Here is a 20,148-nt window from a genome sequence, read left to right as displayed (position 1 = left end):
GCGGGGTGAGTGGTGGGACCCCGCATTCATTGCGAACGCTTCTACGACGTCGGGAACCAGCGCAGTGGGACGCGAACGCCTTGGAGAAGATGTGACGGGCGTGCAAAGGTGTAATGATGGTGGTGTTGGATATGCTTTGAAGGAATGCGTTTGGGCGGTTTTCACATCTCGTTTCCTGTGTTGGTCTGCTATTGATTCAATTGTCCTGTCGCCATAGCGCAATGTACTATACATGTTCTTCATCATCTGCGAACCTACCGTGAAGTTCAAGAATTCCAAGATCCAGGTCTTGGGGATTTCGGAGTTGGCATGCCATATCTGGCCCGTTACCGGTAGAGCCATTACCACCATCGGTCCGCCCGGTTTCCCGTCAGCGAGACCTTGACTATGGACAGTTCGGTTCCCACGGAACTATACTCGCTCTTCCAAGCGACACGCCCATTGGTTCTACTGAGTACTAAGCCCACGTTTTGTCGACAATGTCATCGAATTGATGCAGGAGGCGACGCCGACTTCCAGGTCTTCGTGCGCCGTTCCTGCATCTCTAAGCGCATGTCGCACGTGTGTATCTCATTGGTGAATTGTTATCGGGTACAGGAGACGCCAAACCCCAAGAGGCAGTTGCCGAGAATCAAGCACGGCCGCTGCCAAGGTTGCCAAGGCTGAGATGCCGTGACTGCGGCGGAGTCCGCTTTGTTTGCATGGTACATATAGTGACAGGCAGCCGACACGAAGGCTTACTGTCGTGCTCGCGCCTGTTCCTCTTCTCATCAATCCTACCAAGCCCGGTCGAAGTGAGGATGAAGTTCGCCACTGGCTCTAGCACGTCGCTCATCGCCGTTTCGGCGCTGGCGGCGATCGCTCAAGCCGAAGATGCGCTATACAGTAAACGTATGGTGAAGCGAGGCATCGATGCGGACGGAAACTACAACATCTGTAAGTCAGCATGCGGTGACTCCAACATTGCTCCTGCTCACGTGATCTAGCATTCTTCCACATCAACGACGTGCATGCTCATCTCGATGAATTCAGCTCCTCAGGAACCGACTGCACCAGGCCCGAGCGTGGCTGCTATGGCGGTTACGCGCGTGTGAAGACCGTGATTGAAGAGCAACGCCCCAACTACGAGGATAGTCTTTTCCTGAACGCCGGTGATGAGTTCCAGGGTACTTTGTTCTACGGCTACTACGGCGGCGAGAAGATCGCGGAGACCCTGAATCAGCTTGGATTCGATGCCATGACCCTTGGCAACCACGAGTTTGATGGCGGTGACGCAGCGCTCGGAGAGTTCCTGGTCAACCTCACATTCCCCATTGTCAGCGCGAACGTGCATTCCGAGGACGAGAACGTCAACAAGACTGTCAAGCCATACACCATCTTTGAGGAGCACGGCTTGGCGCTGATCGGTGTCACAGCGGAAGAGACCGGTAGTCTCAGCAACGCCGATGTTACCACCGTCTTCTCCAACACCGTTGAGGCCGTTCAAGGTGCCATCGATGAGATCAAGGCCACTACCAACATCACCAGGATTGCTGCTCTCACTCACATTGGCTACGACAAGGACCAGGAGCTGGCCAAGGCCACCACTGGTCTTCAGCTCATCATGGGCGGCCACAGCCACACCCTGCTCGGGGACATGGAAGATGCCGAAGGCAAATACCCAACCATTGTTGAGAACCAAGACGGCGACGAGGTCTTCATCGTTACTGCCTACCGCTGGGGCGAGTACCTCGGCTACATCGATGTCACATATGACCCTCAGGGCAAGATCCTCGCTTATCATGGCGCTCCAATTCACCTCACCAACACTACCGAGCAGGATGAGGACCTCCAAGAGCAGATTGAGGAGTGGCGCATTCCGTTCGAGGAGTTCGCTGCTGAGGTGCTTGGTACTAGCGAGGTAGAGCTCGACCAAACTACTTGCCAACAGAAAGAGTGCCTGCTTGGTGACTTCATGGCCGATGCTATGCTCGCCTACCGCAAGAACAACACCGACGACGTCGACTTTGCCCTCATCAACGCTGGTGGTATCCGTGCCACTATCGACCAGGGTGACATTACCCGTGGCGAAGTCTTGACTTCCTTCCCCTTCGGCAATGCTATTGTTCAGGTCGAAATCGACGGAAAGACTTTGTGGGAATCTTTGGAGGGTATCGTAACTGGTGTCAACGTCGGCAATGGCAGGGAGGTCACCTCTTTCTTCCAGATCAGCACTGGCATTAAGGTCGAATACAACCCCGAGAACGCCAACAACTCCAAGCTTGTCTCTGTGACCATCGGCGACGAGCCCCTCAACAACGACACTACCTACCAGATGGTCACTCTTGACTTCATTGCTGGCGGCGGTGACAACTTCTTCGAGCCATCGACTGATTTCATAACCCTGGACACCCAAGACGAGGTACTCACTTCGTACATCTTGAGCCAAACACCAGTCAACATCGAGCTCGACGGACGTATTGAGGAGGTCGACGGCCAGAGGGAGGATACGCCTGGTGCTGGTAACGGTACTAGCAACGGCACTTCACCCACGACTGGAACTCCGCCTCAGCAGACCGAGAACGCAGCTGCGCGTCTTGGTCAAAGCGCCGTTGGTGTTAGCGTCTTCGGTGTTCTTGCCGGTCTGTTCATGCTATGAGCTTGAAGTGATACAGAAGCACGGTGTGTACGATGCGGCGTGAATGATATAATAAAACCATTAATGAAATATTTATCCTTACCAAGTGCGTCGCGTTTTCACTCTTGTCAAATCGCTGTCACATTTTTCCCTTGCAAGTGTCCCAAGGTTCAGGGCCATGTGCGCGGACGCATCACAGACCGCGATATAAAGTGAGCCATTTCGTTGAACTAACGTGGGTCAAATGATGTGTGAACTCTGATGCGCGCGCATGTGTGAGCAACCTCTCGCTACGCGGAGAAGTAGGCTGAGACCGAGACGGAAGTGAATGGCACAGTGAGTAGGTCGTGTGCAAAGCACCTTCTGGCTATAAAAAGTCTTCGGTTCCTTAAGGTTAGAAAAGTAGAGATTGTAATTCTCTATAACTTTTGTTACAAGAGTATAAGAAAAAACAGCACAGGAAGAAGTTATAAGGCTGTAGAAAGAGAGAGATCTATAAGTTCGGCCTTTTTGGATACCATGTGGGAATTATACCTACATACAGCAGGGAAACAATGTGGTTATACACTATACTCTAGAGATTACATCCAACAAGAAAAAACCCCCCGTAAAAACAATGAATTAATGAAGCCGCAGCGCCAAAGAGATATGATGCGCGAATGAACCGAAAGGCGGGTGGACCAAACGTTGGGCGAGATATTTGCGCAAGACGTGCCGTTGTCAAATGCGCATGGAGCGTTGGGTCCAATATCGGCAGGCCGGTCATATCGAGCCCTTGGGGGTTCGTGGCAACAACCCTTCGTACGCCAACGTAAGTCAACTGACAATGTCTGTAAGACTGAGCGCGGGTAAATCTTACCATGGCAGGTTCTACGGAAGAGCCTTCTATGATCTCTGGAGTTATTCGCGCGCGATGGACAAGCGACCTCGTCATGCTATGTGCCTTCCCAGTCGTCGAGACGGCGTTGTTAGAGAGCGCCATGGAATGTTTGAGGTGTAAAAGCAACAAAAACATTTATTAGTTGCAACATATACTTGCTATGGGCCGAGATTAAAGTGCGTTACGCAATCTTGAGAAGCATCGACTCGAGACCGGACTCGGGTTCGGAAGCTTTAATGCTTGAACAGCAAAACCCAGGACGAACGGTCAGAAAGACTACAGTTCCGGCTGGCATCTTGTATGCACACTACCCAAGTATAGTACCAATATCCTATACTGTGTGCTCAATGGACTCCTTCACTTCGATAGTTATTGCGGAGGCTACTATCCAAGAGGTCGATCTTCAACCAAGCTCGCGTGTCTATCCGGTTGGTTAGATAATCGCTATCATAGTCAGCAATGCTACTATTCTTCACGCGGCATAGTTCATAGTATTCTTACATTTTACAAAATCCGTCTCCGATCTGATCTTTCGCCTCTTGTGGTCACGCTCGATGAGGGAGAAGAATAGCAATGGCATAATCGGGTGTGTTTGCATCAAATTAGCTAGTTTTATCTTCGTACAAAGACTCTAATTTAAGTGTCGCAGAACCGGAGAGCGTCGGGTTCAATATCGCTATGCTGGCGATATGAATTGCCTAGAAACTCGCCGGGCTCATCTTCAGCGATATCCCTGAAAGCAATGCGCAGGAACTGAGCCTCGGACTCGGTGCCTTTAAGCAGACCCTGTTGAGTGCGTGAAGGCTCTCCATGCTCGTCTTTCACTGCCACTGCAGTGCTTCGCACCCGCTTCGATCCTTCCTTGATGGCCATATGTTCATCCCATATATGCTCCCCAATCATTGATCCATTGTACTGGACATTCGTCGCTGGCAAGGTGGGTACCTTCGCGGAAGATGCATTTGAAAATTCCGCTTGCCTTGTACCCTCCAATGTGGATGAATCCAAAGTGCTTTATGTACGCTGCCTTGTTTCTTCATGGTATGATCTGCTTCATTGTACAAACATTCACCCCACCGGGGCAAACCATCCAGCGAACTGGTGACGGCTTCATCGGGCCGACAGATGTGGCTTTTATGCTCTTGGGAGCCACACGTATACGTTTAGGGTAATTCGGCACCTCGTCGGGAGATCCGCGCTTGAGATTCGCGGGCGCTTCCGCGCTGGAGAGATTTTGGCGCTCCACTAACTAGCATTAGCGGGTGGAGCCATATCTACTAACCGACGTCTTCACTCCTTCCAGTGAGTTCTAGGATATTCGCAACGGCAGCGACGTCGTAGGGGTGCATCCATACGATCTCAACAAGCTTGAAGACCTTGACACGTCCAGGCATCTGCTCCGAAAGTACGTCTGCCGCAGATGTTCAATATGATCTGGTCTTATCCCCGGACTCCGGAAGGCTCTCCAGATTTTTAAGCAAGAAGGGAAGGGAAACCAAAAATCTCTTCCAGGGTAACTCTGACGACTTCTTTGAACTTCTCTTTTGAGTCGCGCTGGAGAAAGCTTCTGGAGGATCGCTCGAGCCGAAGCTTCCATCCACAAAGTGATTTATCTCATTGAAGGGATCCAAGTACCCGAGCCAAGATGAAGGGGAGACGTCAGCATGAAGGGCGAATGAAAGATCGAGATCTTTGATGCGAGATGAATGCGCTGCAGTACATCTGAGCGGGCGTGAAAGATGCGGAAGGGCTCAGCCTCTTGTGCTAGCCGTCAAAACGATGGATATGTGCATATCATCCAGATACTGGTCTTAGGATGGTGAACGAATAAATTGAACGCCTGCTACCGAGGCTGCACCTGCGGCTACAAGGCAAGCCTACACCCCGAACAGACTGGCCCATACGGTGTTGTAGTGGAGCATGAATTATGCGCGTACGTGTAAGGATGGCAAATTTCGAGAAAAGATGTCTATGCCTTGTGGTGAAGGGTATCGCGGGGTGGTGAGGAGAGATGAGGTGCCGACTTCGAGATCACTGCCGATGGGTGGGTGGGAGTGGACCGAGGGTGACGCACAGACGCACAGACCCAGTAGCTGTTTGTTCGTCGCACACGTCGAACTCTCTCTTCGTCACGAACTTTAATTGGAACAAATCTAACACCCTCCATCCAGTCAGCCGTTCCGATAACGACGAGACTGATCCTCTCTCGCCTCTGAACATGCATTCTATAGCTTCTACATACCCGCGAACCTGTCCAGCTTAGCAACGAGCGGAGGCCCCTCGATAGTCCAGTCAAATACAAAACACCTCCACGCAACGAATCGATCGACGTGTCTAGAAGATGTACGCATATGCAGTTTGGGGTGTAGTAGAACATACGGTGAACAGGAGCGCAAGGGGACTAGCATGTCGAAGACTTGACAAATAGACTGAGACATTGCCCCGGGCAGTCGAAAGGTCTACTATACAACCTGTACTTCTGTAAAGGGACCACCCTGCTACGATATGAACTTTGTATAAGAGTCATGTATGTTTCTGGGCATCGAAGGCTATGATGGGCCAAATATTTGCTAAGCTACAGCAGCACTCCAATCTGTTCCGAAAAGAGCAATGATTCAGACAGCATCGGAGCTCTCCACTGGACTGAGATGATTTCGGTAGGAATGAACATTGCGATTATTACAAAATGATAATGTCTATATAGGAATATCCACATAAAGTGCGGAAGAAAAGAATCGTGACGATCGTGGAGTACATGAAGACGTAGCGCTAAGAAACCTCAAAACACAAACAAGCTGATGCGCGACACAGTTGATGTCGCATGCCGGACTACCAAAAAGATCCCCCAGGGAGATACATCTGAATATCATCTGGAAGCGAGTTGAGCGACATGTCGAAAAATTCGGATCCAGTACCACCGGCCTGGCCATGTAGGGTGCCTGACGACTCCCCGGGACCATTTCCACCCTCCAGCTTGGTATCGCCCATCTTCTTATATTGGATGCTGGAAGGCTCTCCCAGCTCATCTTCCACCACTACTGCAGTGCCTTCCGTAGGCTTCGACGTGGTCGAGGGGACCATATGCTCGTTCCATGTGTGCGTTACCAGATCTCGAAAGTGAGAAAAGGATTTGGTGACAATAGAGACGATACCCGGAGATAGTTTGCACTTCTCGCACGCTTCGCATATAAAACCGTCAGGTGTTTGGTACTCTTTTAGGTGGGTCTCGAAGTGCGTCCCAAACTCCTTCTTTGACCTCCAGTATCTGTGTTTTCGCATCTGACACTTGCCTCCGTTGCCTACGCATCCGTAAACATTGACGGTCGGCTTGTTCTTCCTTTTCCCTTTCAGCTTCGGTTCTATGCCCTTTGGAGCTTTCAGCGCACGTGTAGCAGGGTATTCGAGCGATTCGTCGGAAGGTTCGCGCTTGATATTCGGACCTTTCTCGACGATAGAAGGAATTGGGGTATATACTGCCTAACTTTAGCGTGGTATCACAATTTGTAGCAGTGTCTACTAACCGACGTCCTCAATTCTCTTGTCAAGTACCTCCGTTGGTATCTCTGCCATGATGGCCAGGCCATTAAAGTTGCCAGACACCGCCATGGTGGCAAGGTCACGGAAGTTGCCAGTCCATACCGCGATCTTGAAGTTTTGGATCATCTGAAGGAATTCGTCCGGGTGTATGCCTCTCCTCAGGAAGTCAGATATGGCCTGGTTTTGTTGACTAAAGAATAGAGGAGGCAGAGGATCACCAGCAGCCATGACAGGTTCCATAGCTTGGATCGATTTAAGGCCGTGAGTAGTGTCATGCGCAGGTGTGATGCTATGATGCGGATAGGACGCATCGTATGGCGAGTCGAAATTCTTGGCTACGGGTGATGTAGTCATGTTGGAGAGCGCAGCCATGGCGGAAGTCGTACTGTGATTTGATTCATCTCCGTGAGCAAGTTGGGGGAATGATGCTGCAGGCCCGCAATGATCATTTTGCAAGGCATTGTTGGATAAGTCGAGCGGATGAGTCGTAAAGGTAAAGGTCTGATCAGGGAAACTCGGATTTTGCGACCAAGAGAAAGAGAGGCGCTCGGACATTTCGATGACGATGGGCCCAGGATTGGCCCGTATCTCGGTGGAGACTAGCGCCAGGGACAATTCCCCACGATTTTCCCGCGCCGATGCTGGGGTGCGGACACTCAACAACTCGTTGCCAACAAGATGTAGATGGCTTTTTGGAGGAAGGAGTGACGTTGAGAAAAGCGAACGTGCATATGAGGGTAATACAAGGAGTAGTAGAGTGAGTGTGTGCTTGCACATGTGTGGACGAAATCGGATGAGGAGTGGGAAGTCGAGATGAAGGGCATGCTGGAGAACATATAAACAGTGCTAAAGCACGATAGCGTACCTGTTGCAATGACTGTAAAACATGTAAGCCATGTGTTTGTTTCAGGCCTCATGGCGAGATCCACGTCGTTCTGCCGTTCCGAGAATGTAAACCTTTTATGGGCCAGCATTGTGACAGTTGCTGTGCCTCCTTCTGATTGGTGTGCCTGGCTGAGGGCATTTGACTCGGGCGTTGATCGGCGACTCGCAGGGTCCAAATTGCCGTTTAAGTACGACAGAAGCAGCAAGCACGCCTATTAGAGAATAAACTTTGGCTATAGGAAGAGCTAAGTGTATTTCTACTAAGCGTAGTAGTGTACAACGCCTAGCAGTGTGTAGCTATTTTGCAGTTTTACTTTCTTAGATAGATAAGAATAAAAGTAGATAGCTGCTGTACAGATAGAGTAAAAGATGTACTTAGTAGTAGCACAACTAGGCTAGCTAAGGAGTTGCTCCTACTTGTCTAATACGAGGCTCTCTTAAAGAGAACAGTATAGTAGGGTTAATTAAACCTAGGCTAGCTGTTCCGCAGCCGCGGTTATAGTAGCATCTTAACATAGCGAAGCCCCTGGCGCAGGGAAAGGCACGATGTGAATGTTCCGAGATGCCAACGTTGGTGCTAGCGGGAGAAGTCCGCCCGCGGAACCGATCGGCTGGTCCCCTGTCAATGGCTCAACGCCATGGATGGCCCGTCGTTACTCTTCGTACTGAATCCCCGTGCGCAAACCTGCAATCTTCAGAATATCTGACAGACCGATGGGCTCAAGCTCAAGCCATTCGCATCCAGTCGATCGCAGCCCCCATCTTGCGAGGCCTGGGTAGAGTGTACTCGGCAATGGAAGTTGCTCAGGGCTGTTCACTAGGTCCGCCAGCCTGAGCTTTTGGTAAGTGAGAATAAGAGTGATCATGAGTAGGAATAAGGTAACGGCTGTATTTCCCTCAACTTTCTGGTTGCACGCTGACGTTCTTGACGTTTTTGACAGCTTGGCAAAGATCGCAAGGTCTGAGCATGCCTGCAACACTAGTGCGAGTGCGTTACAATGTCGTCGCTGTCAAACAATGCACTACGATAAATTTACAATACTGTCAACAAGACCAGGTTTTGAGTCTTGTCCATATCGCCGCCTATTGTGATCAGCGGAGTAGCATTTGGATATATTAGGCCTGTTGTTTCCTGACCACACCCTCTTGCTCCCATCAATCTTCAAACCATAGGGGTCATGATCGTCGCCAACACCATCTCAACACCACGCACAATTCCCGAGTACATCATGAACTGCACGGCACTTCATCATCTGGGCTGCCTGGTCGTCGACAAGACAACCCCGCCCCCAATAATTGTCAACTGCACCTCGAGTGCTTTGATGCTGGATCGTGCATGGCCCAACGGGGATACATACACAAGCATCGTGATAGGGCTTGTCACAATCTGCGTGGCAGTCTTACAACTTCTGTTCGGAAACAAGATTGCTAACGCCATCAACCGTATGCAAGTGCGTGTTCCCGTATACATCATTAGCTAACCCCTAAGCCAGGACTCCAAGCCAGACACGCAAACGAGGGAATTGAACTTGTTCGACAAGTGACAGGTTGATTGTGGTTGTCTCGAGCGAGACGAGCTATTCTTGCCGCGCTAAGGAAAGAGGGGTAATTATGTGCCGATGCGCCTCTGTGAGATAGAACGGGAAGACCTACCTAGATATTCAACAAGATGGTTGCGACAACCAGTACGCCTGTGTTCAAATGCGCAATGTGACCATTGACCCAAAGAACCATCAGTCCCAGCATCTCGCTGCCTCGAAATTCATCACACTTTCTGACTACCACGTGAAGGAGTAGTGTACCAAGTTACTGAATTCTGATTCTTGGATCTAACGGGTTACGCACAAACACGTTCAAAACACGGACAGCCGGGTATTCATGTCCCACCGCTCCAGCTTGGAATGACCATTTCATTATCAATTGGCAAAGAGCTTACTTTCGATCTCAGAAGCTTACGACTGGCGTTATTGGCGAGTCTGCGTCATCGACGGCAAAATCAGACCGCCATGTCTGCAAGTACTATCGATAAGGAAGTTAGCAAAGCCGTGCGTTGGGCTGATTGGCGCTGCCGTCCCCTGTTTTACCCTTCATCCAAGACTAGCCAAGTGCCGCATACTCGATGCTCTAGGGCCAGCAGCTAGGCCGGGCTTAGCATAGTCTGGAAAGACAGATGGGCTGATTCTTAGCTGCTATGAGCTTGTCGGTAATTCCACCACGTGGGGCGGTGCTGTATGTTGAAAGTGATAACTGTGTCGGGCTAAGCGGCGCTCGGCATGTACGGCCCCAAACCTGGTCGAGATGTATAAGGTTCTATGTCGAAGTCGGCTCGCTCCACCAGGTGTATACTCCGTAAACACCCGCACGAGCTCTTGCTTAAAGCCTTTTCATGCCTTTAGAGGGCGGTTTCAGTGCTGCTCCGTTGGCTGAAAACACGGTATGCATTCTAACAGCGTTTGAACTGTAATATCCGTGTTCTCTCCGCTGCCCGCGACAGCTGCAAAGACGCCCGTGTCGAAGTCTAGTCTATACGGGATTGTTATTGCTACCGATCGTCAGGGAGTAAACTGCGCTGGAACTACTGCCCTTGGCTGGTCATGACGTCAGCATCACAAATCTCAAACCTTGATGCTGGGATGAGAGATACGCATGCATATCAAAAAAAGTGTTCACCGCCACGCTTGCTATGATGAAGGGTCCCTTTCGGGAGTCACGGAGGGGTTGATTTCTTTTAGTGTCATGGAAAGAGAGGTTCTTCATCAACGTACCTACCACATGTACTGGAGAAAATGATGCGGCTCTCTAGGAACACCCTTTCTGCTTGCAGTCAGATGTGTGAGACTGCAGCCACATGCTCTTGCTATCTGCTGTTGTGATGCGCCTAAGCCTGGGCCCAGTATCTTGGCTACTGGTCGCAAGTTACGCAGCTGGAGAAAGCCGTTCCTGCCAGGCATTCACTGCATTCGTTGCGTAGGGAGGTTCCCTGCGCAACAGCTTGTCCTGATCTTATTGCCCTGCGACAGAGTAAGCACGTGTCATCCTTGAGTATTCTCTACCTGCTTCTGGCGCAGGCCAACAAACCCGATGTGGCACATCGAGGCCGAGACGCTTCTATACGAATCATCATGTCGCTCGGATATGCCAGCTTATCCTATCTCGAGCGCTTACGCGACATTGGAAAGATTCAGTAGCGAGTCCAAGGTTCTTCCTGGCTGGTTGGAGAACATGTAAGGTCTTGGGAAAAGTAACCACAGCAAACCCTTGTGCAGATCGCGGCATACGTGGCTCGCACAAATCACTACGATTGCTCGCTGTTGCAGCAAGCAAATACCTACGTCGGACGTCGCATTGGCTCTTTCTTCCAGCATGTTCATCAAGCTCTGAAGACGAGAGTAATTGCAATCTTTGATGGCTCTCATCGCTTTGCCTATCGCAGATTCTCACGTGCGAAGTTCTCGTAGTCGAGGTCGTGTCATCCATGCATTTGCGCCACGATACAGAGAAGGGCGGTAACTGCCCGCAAGGCTATGTGTTGGATGGAGAAATGAGTGTATTGATTCATCTAACATGAGATGGAAGCTGCCTATAAGTGGCAGTACGCTTGCTACATACAAAGGAGTGTGACAGCAAGCAAAGTGAGCAAGCTGATTGTACATGAGATGAAAGCTGATGGAAAACAACACTATGCATGCTTCCAGTAGCTCGGTGTTCCCCTTTTCCTTTTCCTTTTCCGCCCTGTGCTCTCCCGCTACTAAAATGGCCGCGTGGCTGTTAGCGCGTTTCCAACCAACCCCGACTTTGCTTTTTCATGTGCACCACGAGCTTGAAATAACCTTATTTACTGTATCCCTTCCGTCAGTGAAAATTTTCTCATTGGCAACCAGACTGCTGCTCGTTTCGGTTGCAGAGAGCCGCCGAAGGAGTCTGGCTCTTAAGTGATGCTGTGAAGGACGATCGTCATAGTGCGCGGACAGACTGCATCACCTGTCGGGTTCGGTAACTTAGCCAATGCTTCGGTCAGCATTGCCAGTCCAGTGAGTGCACGCGTCGGCCGTGATTCGCAATGTGTAGCCGGGTTGTTGTGTTGGTTTCCAAGCTACAGCAAGCTCACTTGTCCATATTAGGACCGTTCCAACCTCGTCGTCGCATAGCGAAGCCATCACATGGTTGGTTACCGTTGAACTAGATCTTCGCGTCTCTCGGAACTTCACCCGTAGACCCTGTCGTAACGCGAGTCAACAATCTGTGCATGCTCTAAACGTCTGTTGCAGCTGCCACGATCATCATCTGGATCCTGAGAGACTCTTAATCTCACTGTGAACTACGCTTCACGGCAGTTGCACGATGGTCCAGACTTGTCATTCGCTTGGTCTCTAGCCAGATCATGCTTTGCTTCGCACCCAAACCCCCGGTGATCATGACTGGCCCCATCTTAATGAAATTTACTCCAAAGAGAAGCCCATCCCGGCATATCTGCGCAGGCTGCGCAGCCTCTGCGAAAGCACTGCCGTTCGCTTCGATGTTAGGGTGAAACGCCCGCCAAGCGGCTCAGACGGAGCCCACGAGCTATCGATTACGAGATGTGAGGATGGGTGATGATGACGCTTGAGGAAAGCAAATCATACTTTGTTGCGTTATGGGATTTTGCGTGCTTGACCGAAAACAAGCTCTACTATTAACTTGCGTCGTGGTGAGAAAATAGGGGTGACTTGGTGAACAACGCACCGTTTTAAGATAGAATGCGTAACACCCAACGAGTTTCTCGCAACAATGGGAGCGCCGCACGGCGCTGGCGCCAGAATCTTCATCTCGACCAAGGAGCCGGAAGGCGCAAATAAGCCGGTCATGGTCCCTTCCCCGTCAGTAGTCGCACCATAGGAGTGGAAAGGAAAAAGCGGTATCCGTATGTTTGATCTCGTATTTTGCACCCGCGGACGCACTGCCATACGTCACTCCAAAGCCAGATACGTCATTCCGCGATCCCGCATTTGCCCTGCCTGCCCCTGACAGCATGCCGTTGCTCTTCGCCTGCGATGCCGAAGGTAAATTTCCCTTGTCTGCAATTTTGCCTAAGACCTTGCGCTCATCATTGTTACCTAGGTGATCGCACCTGAAGGGAATCCATGGTGGAATTGACTCTCGGGTGTGAAACAGGCGCACTGCATTTGTAGCAACTCTTGACGTCGGGCTCTGCTTCTCGGTGCTGTTCCAAGAACCAGGCTTGTGGGAATGCGGCGCCTCAGCCTGGCGACGCTGGATGCTACATCTAAGCGCAAGGGTAGCCCGGCTCCGAGGGTCTGATCGACGCCCTCATCAAATCAAGCGCCTCGACTGCTGGCTCGCAGACAATCACGATAGGGAAATGCCATTTTCCGATAACAACGTGAGGGGGCATCCATCAACCGCCCTCGTTATGCAGTGGCCTTACATCTCTACCGCTGGTTTCTCTAGCACGTGTAAGAGTGCTTGGGCTGCTTTATGTGTTTGACTTGCTATGCGTGCATACGCGCGTTGAGGGTTCGAAAGTCCGCTGGCTGTGATTCACGCTCTCAATCTCGCCCCCATCCAATTCTGCCCGTCTCAGCAAAATCTTTCCTACTAGCACTTGGCAAAGTGCCATGCTAAATTACGCGATGTCTAAAGATAAGCCGTCGTGCAGCAGTGTTTCGGTGCTAACAATATGCGCCTGGATCTGACCCTGGTATCCAGGCTGCTGAATGCTGATTGAGCAGTTGTGCTAAAGCTTGCCACTCTCTATGCTCGTTTGCTTGGGAGTTCTTGAATGGTGGCTTGCGCAAATATGGCGACTTGAGACGAAGCGAATAGTCGCATGCGCTGCACAAGCGGCTTACTGCTGTCTCGAGACTGCCAGCGCATATCTCGACCGCCTCCGCGGAGCTCATTAAAGACGGTAGCGTACCAATTACTCTTCACCGTAGATTCTACGAGGCGCATAGACTGAGGGTGCATCCTAGTTTGGCTCGGTCTGGTTGATGGCGCTCACCCGCATGCGCTGAAACAAGGTGGATTCCACCCCCATACGACTCCGCTCGTACTCTTCAGCGCCGGTCTAAGCCGCCGATACCAGGTTGGTTCCCGAGTTTTGGTGAACAAAGTATGTTTGTTCAGCAGACTGAAGTCTTGCGCAGTCTGTCGCAACAAATAAAACATAGGATGTCGCAATGTGTCGTACCGTCCACTGCGTCCATGCATCTTTCATATCCCACATTCAGACACCGATCTGGAATTGCTCTGCCATAACAAGTTTAACGACCTTCGCATAATGACGATCGTGCTTCAATGGTATCGCTTGAGCCAGGGTGCTTAGGCTGCAGAGAATGGCTGGGGGAACATTTGCTGATAATGATTATGTCACTGAGATGAAGCAGTCGGTGCAGGAGGAGCTAAGTCGAGGCAGTGTTGCATAACCAGCGGAAGATGGAGTGCCATCCGGACATTGGGCGCGCCAATGACTCTAAAGACATGGAGTGGGGTCATGATGCGCGGCCAAAGTGAATTGCTCGCCAACTCCTGCACAGGTCTTCCGGCATCTTTATTCTTTATCACAGCAACCGGCGAGGCTACATTCAACGGCGACGCAACACATCGCCGTTGACTGTAGCCTCGCCGATTGTTCCTCGCAACACTAACCCCACTCGCCGACTCCGCGCCCCGCACTTTCCAGTTCCAACCTCAACTCATCCAGCTTGCGCTTCCACTCTGGTGACACGGGTTGCAAGGCCGATACCAGTATTGTTGTGAGGGCTGTATCTTGTATCAAGGGTTGAGGAGAGAGCGAAGGCGATTGTATGCAAGTGTATTAGCAACATCATGACGTCATAGGACTATTATATGCCATGCCTGGTGAGCGACCCGCGATGTAAGTCGTCGGTCTGGCGTCGATTCATAGTCAGGTCAAGCGAGTTGTGAAATTACTTATCGCCAGAGTCAGGTTTTGTTCCCTAGATTTGAGAAATATGGTAGTACAAGGAGTGTTACTGCATATATAGTGTACGGTATAGACTGTGGCCAAGCTCCTTGAGCTCGGGAAAGGTGAAGACAGTGACGGGGATGCCCAAAAAGTATATACAAGAATAGAACGTTGTGATAAGACGTGATAAGACGTGACAGGACGTGACGAGACATTAATAGCGCTGAAATGGACCGTGACGATCATGATAATTGACACCGAAGTGACCTGAGTGCTGCCAAAAAGCTCTTCTCACACGAAGTGAGTAACCCAGATATGCATGATCAGCGCATACCCGGGCCCTGCAAATGAGTCGCTGCAAAACGAACATTGCCAACGAGAGTTATCAGCGCCATATGTCTGGAGATGATGGACCTCAAAGTGTTTGCGAAACTTCTTGAAGGAAGTCCAGCATTCTCTCTTGAGGAGGTCCTCGGGATTGCACTTCCACTGTTTCTCATTCTCAGCCGGCTTATCACCGGGACATCCCCTTCGACTGATCTTTGTAGCCAGCGGTGCGTTTGTAGCCTGTGGTGCCCCTGTTGTTTCCCCGTCCATGGAATCCGTACGTGGACGTTTGATGTCTTGGGACGAAGAGCTCGGCTCCTCGTCGAAGGCTTCCGAGAGTTCGCGCTTATTGTTCATCGGGGTTGGTATGGTCGCGGGTGTAAGTACAGTGTCGGGGGTAGGTACAATCGCTGATGTAGACACGGTTGTAGGTGTAAGCATGGTTGTGGGTGTAGGCGTAGGGGCGTTCGCGGATGTAGGAACAGTTGCGGGCATGGGTATGGTTGCCGGCATCGTTACGGTCGCGAGAAGGCGGGCTTCTAGCTCAAGTTAGCTTGGAGAGACTCGTGGATGTTTTGGCAACGTCTACTAACCAATGATGCGGATTCTTCCTGGTAGCTCTTCTGTCCCAACACCCGAGATGATCTCAAGTGCCTCATTGGATTTCTTCAAACCTTTGTGGTTCTCGACACACTCGATAATCTGCTCTACGGTATACCCGAGGCTAAGCAGGTATTGTATGGCGTTGTCTTCGATCACGGTGCCGGACGAAGTCGCCGGTGTCGAGGCCTCCTGATTGACGTCTGAGTCAGGCGTTGAGGAGTCCTGTTCAGGAGTGGAAGGTCGGTGCTCCGGAACGACAAAGTCGGCTAGGATGCTGCGGAAGTCGTAAGGGGTATTGGAAGACGACAAGGAAGTGATATGTTCGTCGGACATTATGATAACGGTGCCTGGGGTATACTGGAATGGTAGGTGTTCGAGTAAAAAGGAATGTAGGAAGGTCTAGACAGTGACGCGATAGTGCTGTGAAGTGTAGTTGAAGGAGTGTGTGTTAGTCAGAGTATTGACGATAGTGAGCGTGAATGTGAGATGGAGAGCGAGTGACGGAAAGGACTTATAAGGTACGAAACGATTGCCTTACATCCCAAAGACTGGGAAAGATACAGAGGGAGCCCACACCTTTATGTGGCTCGTGGTACTGATTGTAAACTTTGCAATGTTTCGTGGTTGACGCTCTGGACATGTGTTTCTCGGGGCGCTCGGGGCGCTGTTGAGAGACTCCATACAACTAGCGTCGATCATTGGCACATCCAGCAGAGCATTGCCGAGCGCGTCTGTCAAGTAAGGCTTAGCCCAAAACATTGACAAGGCCATCGTGGGTCGAAAAGTGGGTTCGTAAACGTCTGATGTACCCAGGAACAGGAGAGTAAAGATCCGAATCGATTTTAGCTGGTTTCCGGGACGCGCTAGGTAAAGGGAGCGCTAGCCGCATACGAGCCTCGTATTTGAGCAGGGTTGTGTAGTCTGGCCCCAGTCTAAGCGTCGCACAATGCATTGGGCATGACGATTATATCTGCGCCCATCATGTACAAAGCTCTCATACAATAGCAATGCGACAGCAAGTACGCGAAAAGTCCATCGAAGACAAACCAGACATTCTCAGTCTGCGATTAAATTCCATCGTTGTCGGTCTGGCTGTGACTTGATACCATCCATAGCGGCTGCAGCTGCATTCATTGCAGCAGTGTTTATGTACAGAAGTCCTACTGCCTCTTGAAGAAGATCTCTTATTATTGTCAGACTTCAGCACGGTTATCATCACCATCGTCATTGAAACAATTAGCAAATGCGATCAGTCGACTGTAAGTAAATTTCGCTGACAATACTGCCCTGAACTGACCCTAACGTCAGTGTCACAGACCCGCGACCTTGATGTTGGATGAGATACCCATAGTTAGCGAGCTGTGAGGGTGTTGACCGCCATGCTTGGCGTAGGTAGTGAGGGGTTGATCACGAAAGGCGCGAAGTGAATACACCTGTTTGCAGGTTTTAGAAAGAGAGGTTCTGTCCTAATAACTCTAATAAGTTATTTACTGCGTGAGATACGACCGCTTTCTCGAGTATTCGTTGTGGCTGCACTTGACGCGTCTTGCCGTGGACTTGTGCTTTGAAGGCGTATTTAAACCCAGCTCTGGCATCTAGCCACATGCCATCCTACCGCTCGTAGACTTTCGTACTGTGGGCACCCGTTCTTGTCTGTCAGCCACCCCTAGTAGCCCAGTAAGTTCCTGGTGCGGTGGCTTACTTCAAGACCAAGAGGCCACACGCGCGCTGCACATGCGACACCGTTCAAATTGGCGCATGTTCTCCAGGGGCTCACCCTCCCGTTTCTGGACTGCCAACGCATCTCATCTTGAGCGTCCTAGTAAGACTAATGAGAGAGGGTAGCGAGTGCCAATGATTTGGCCGCGGAGCAACGGTTGTTCCTTTGCAACACCAAACATTGCGCCAATCGATATGGCTCTCGGCAGATCCTACTCACCCCCGTGCAGATCACCACATCTCACCTTAGTTATCGTCGAAGCGAGGATATATGGTGTCGTGGTGTGTTTTGGTTTCGTCATGTTGGTTGACTTCAGAAGAGAGTGAAATTCCAGTCTGTGACGATTCTGGTTTTCTCGCCTGTCTCTCGTAGATCTTCACGCGTGAAGTCATTGTCGTTCGTATCAGCTACGCCTCTGCACCAGGATGCAGGAAGGCCGATCACCATCGCCCGCGTAGACTAATCCCCTGCATACACCCGCAGAAGCATGTCGAATTTTCCTATCCCCTGGAGTCTGGAACTGGCGGCCAGCCGGTAACAATCCGAAAAAGCAGTTATTGGGAAATGACACATGGGCTAGTAGCATGCCATGAGACTTTAGCCCCGGTTATCCCGTCGCTCGATTGGCGTGTTTGAAACAAACCCGCCAACCCGTCAACCCGCCGCAGAGCGCCTGTCAATCAACCCAGACTTCTGTCAACTTGCCAATGCTCCGACTCAGTCCTCCGCCGTCCATCCAATGTCTTTTCTCGGAGAAAGAAAATTTCATTGATGACAAGCACACAGCTTATCTCGGCGGTGGAGAACCGCCGAACCAGTCTGGCCTACGTGATGCTATGAAGGATCCACGTCATGATGCGCGAACAGACTGAATAACTTGTAAGGGTTGGCAGCTTATCGATAACCCACTCAAGATTGCACACAGGTTGCCGGGCGCCCGCGTGTTTCAGTGTTTCAAAGCCGCTGCAAACTCCTTTGTCATTACCAGGAGCAAGAAATTTGTGGCTCAGTCCAACGTGCATCGGGACCTTAGAACTCAAAATCTCATCCAGTATGCGTCCTAGTCGGCGTTCTGAAAGACAATCGTCGGCGACATCAGCCACATTGCTTTGCTGTTGGTTTTGGCCTCGTCACTGGTGGTCGCGGCCCCGCACCATTGAGCCCACTCCAAACTCCGCTCTCCCCCCTTCTAACCTTGACTCACCTAATCATCTCCACACCTCCACTCCGACGATGAGAAACACTATCGCAACAGCACGCAGTCGAGGGAAATAACCAGACACGGACGGACTGCATTTAGGACTTTTACCCCAGAATACTTGATGTTCGTGCTCAAGTGCCAGGATGTTACCATAAAAGTCGTGACGGCGCAGTGCCGGTGTAACCCGCTTTATGCGTGGTATGGCTACTCCCGTAGTTAGCCGACGAAGCTTCTGCAACTCTGGGGTCCAGGTGATCGGGCCGCTACATCAGGTCCACTACCGGCTGATGGTGCGACTTGTAAGGCTGATGGTTGGTGTGACTCAAAAAGCTGGTCAATCTTCGCAGATGCACCGCGAAGGGGAATGCGATCAGCTTGAGAGGAGGAGTGTGGGTTGTTTACTATGTATACAAAGAAGGTGATTTAAAATATACTTGAGAGAAATGTATGTACTTGTTGAGTTTATTCAGCGTTTTTCGGTATAATTACCCTCCCGTAATGCCACCCTCTGAGACAAAGGAAATGCTCGCATGTGCGCAGTTACATCGTTACAAAGAAGATCGCCTACTCCGTGCAAAGCTTGAGGTTATTGGGTCCAGAAACAACCTTAATAACAAAGTCATCAGCAGCGAAGATGTTCTTGTCGTCAACACCTTGCGTGCGCACCACCAGCGCCAAAGTATGCAGATCCATCGCATTGTTCACAGCAATCTTGCTGGAAACAAGAGTCTTGCCGCTAGTGCTGCTCGGAGTAAGAGTAACAACAGCCTCGCCATCGAACACCAGCGCAATGGAGAATGCCTTTCCACCGCGAACATGGTTGGAAGAACGCAGCGGCTTGACCCATGCGCTGGCCTCGACCATCGCATCAGCGGGAATGAATATGTCGCTCTGCGAGAGGGTGAGAGTGCTATCGCCCTTGCCGGAGGCGCCACTCTGTGTGACGCCCATGAAACCGTTGGATCTTGACGTCTGGCCTACATTGGCGTAAACCCAAGAGGCGTCAGCGTAAGCACCACCGACCTGGCTGACTTTCCAGTAGGCCATGGAAGTGTCGAAGGTGGTTTCGTAGTCGAATCCGGGGTTCTTGATGTGGTTGGTTGTGGTTGGTTTGGGGAAGCATGTTGTTACTGTAGCTAAGCTTGATGTGCGGGTTACGAGGAATGTTGGGGTAGGAGCGGGCGTGATAGGAGCAGGCGTGGAGCTCGAGGATAGAAACGGAGTGCTATTTGTGGTAGCTGAGGAGCACAGTATCACCTCGGGAGTGCTGGAAACAGCTTCCGAAGAGCTTGGTGTAGCCTCCGGGGTGCTGGAAGTGGCACCAACAGGACCGGGAATAGATTCGACTACGGCCGAACTGGATACCACTACCACCGACGATGCGCTTGAGGTTACCTCTGATGTGCGAGAACGACTGGAGAAGAAGCGGACCACACCTCAACGGTGCTAG

The 20,148-nt window shown here is 51.0% G+C and overlaps 4 protein-coding genes across 4 annotated transcripts; 1 reads left to right on the top strand and 3 right to left on the bottom strand.

Annotated features, from left to right (window-relative positions):
• The first annotated feature begins 728 nt into the window (after positions 1 to 728).
• Positions 729 to 2,698, top strand: BKA58DRAFT_365718 (Metallo-dependent phosphatase-like protein). The gene is made up of 2 exons (XM_046168873.1): positions 729 to 936; positions 987 to 2,698. The coding sequence occupies exons 1-2, from the start codon at positions 801 to 803 to the stop codon at positions 2,636 to 2,638; spliced, it is 1,788 nt and encodes a 595-aa protein (XP_046022613.1). The 5' UTR covers positions 729 to 800; the 3' UTR covers positions 2,639 to 2,698.
• Positions 2,699 to 6,234: 3,536 nt separating this feature from the next.
• BKA58DRAFT_471627 (uncharacterized protein) lies at positions 6,235 to 7,541 on the bottom strand. Its single transcript, XM_046175238.1, has 2 exons — positions 7,019 to 7,541; positions 6,235 to 6,970 (listed from the first exon to the last, which is right to left on the bottom strand). Exons 1-2 carry the CDS (start codon positions 7,404 to 7,406, stop codon positions 6,327 to 6,329), a joined length of 1,032 nt encoding a protein of 343 aa, XP_046022612.1. The 5' UTR covers positions 7,407 to 7,541; the 3' UTR covers positions 6,235 to 6,326.
• A 7,319-nt stretch (positions 7,542 to 14,860) lies between these two features.
• BKA58DRAFT_225739 (uncharacterized protein) lies at positions 14,861 to 16,210 on the bottom strand. The gene is made up of 2 exons (XM_046166348.1): positions 15,768 to 16,210; positions 14,861 to 15,713 (listed from the first exon to the last, which is right to left on the bottom strand). Exons 1-2 carry the CDS (start codon positions 16,108 to 16,110, stop codon positions 15,139 to 15,141), a joined length of 918 nt encoding a protein of 305 aa, XP_046022611.1. The 5' UTR covers positions 16,111 to 16,210; the 3' UTR covers positions 14,861 to 15,138.
• Positions 16,211 to 19,198: 2,988 nt separating this feature from the next.
• On the bottom strand, positions 19,199 to 19,946 carry BKA58DRAFT_389915 (uncharacterized protein). The gene has a single exon (XM_046170796.1). It carries the CDS (start codon positions 19,743 to 19,745, stop codon positions 19,263 to 19,265), a length of 483 nt encoding a protein of 160 aa, XP_046022610.1. The 5' UTR covers positions 19,746 to 19,946; the 3' UTR covers positions 19,199 to 19,262.
• Between the last annotated feature and the right edge of the window lie 202 nt (positions 19,947 to 20,148).

This window comes from Alternaria rosae, assembly GCF_020736505.1.
Source record: "Alternaria rosae strain MPI-PUGE-AT-0040 chromosome Unknown BKA58scaffold_8, whole genome shotgun sequence".
NCBI classification, from domain to species: Eukaryota; Fungi; Ascomycota; class Dothideomycetes; order Pleosporales; family Pleosporaceae; genus Alternaria; species Alternaria rosae.
The sequence above is the reverse complement of the archived record's forward strand: the minus strand, read 5'-3'. Positions and strand labels throughout refer to the sequence as shown.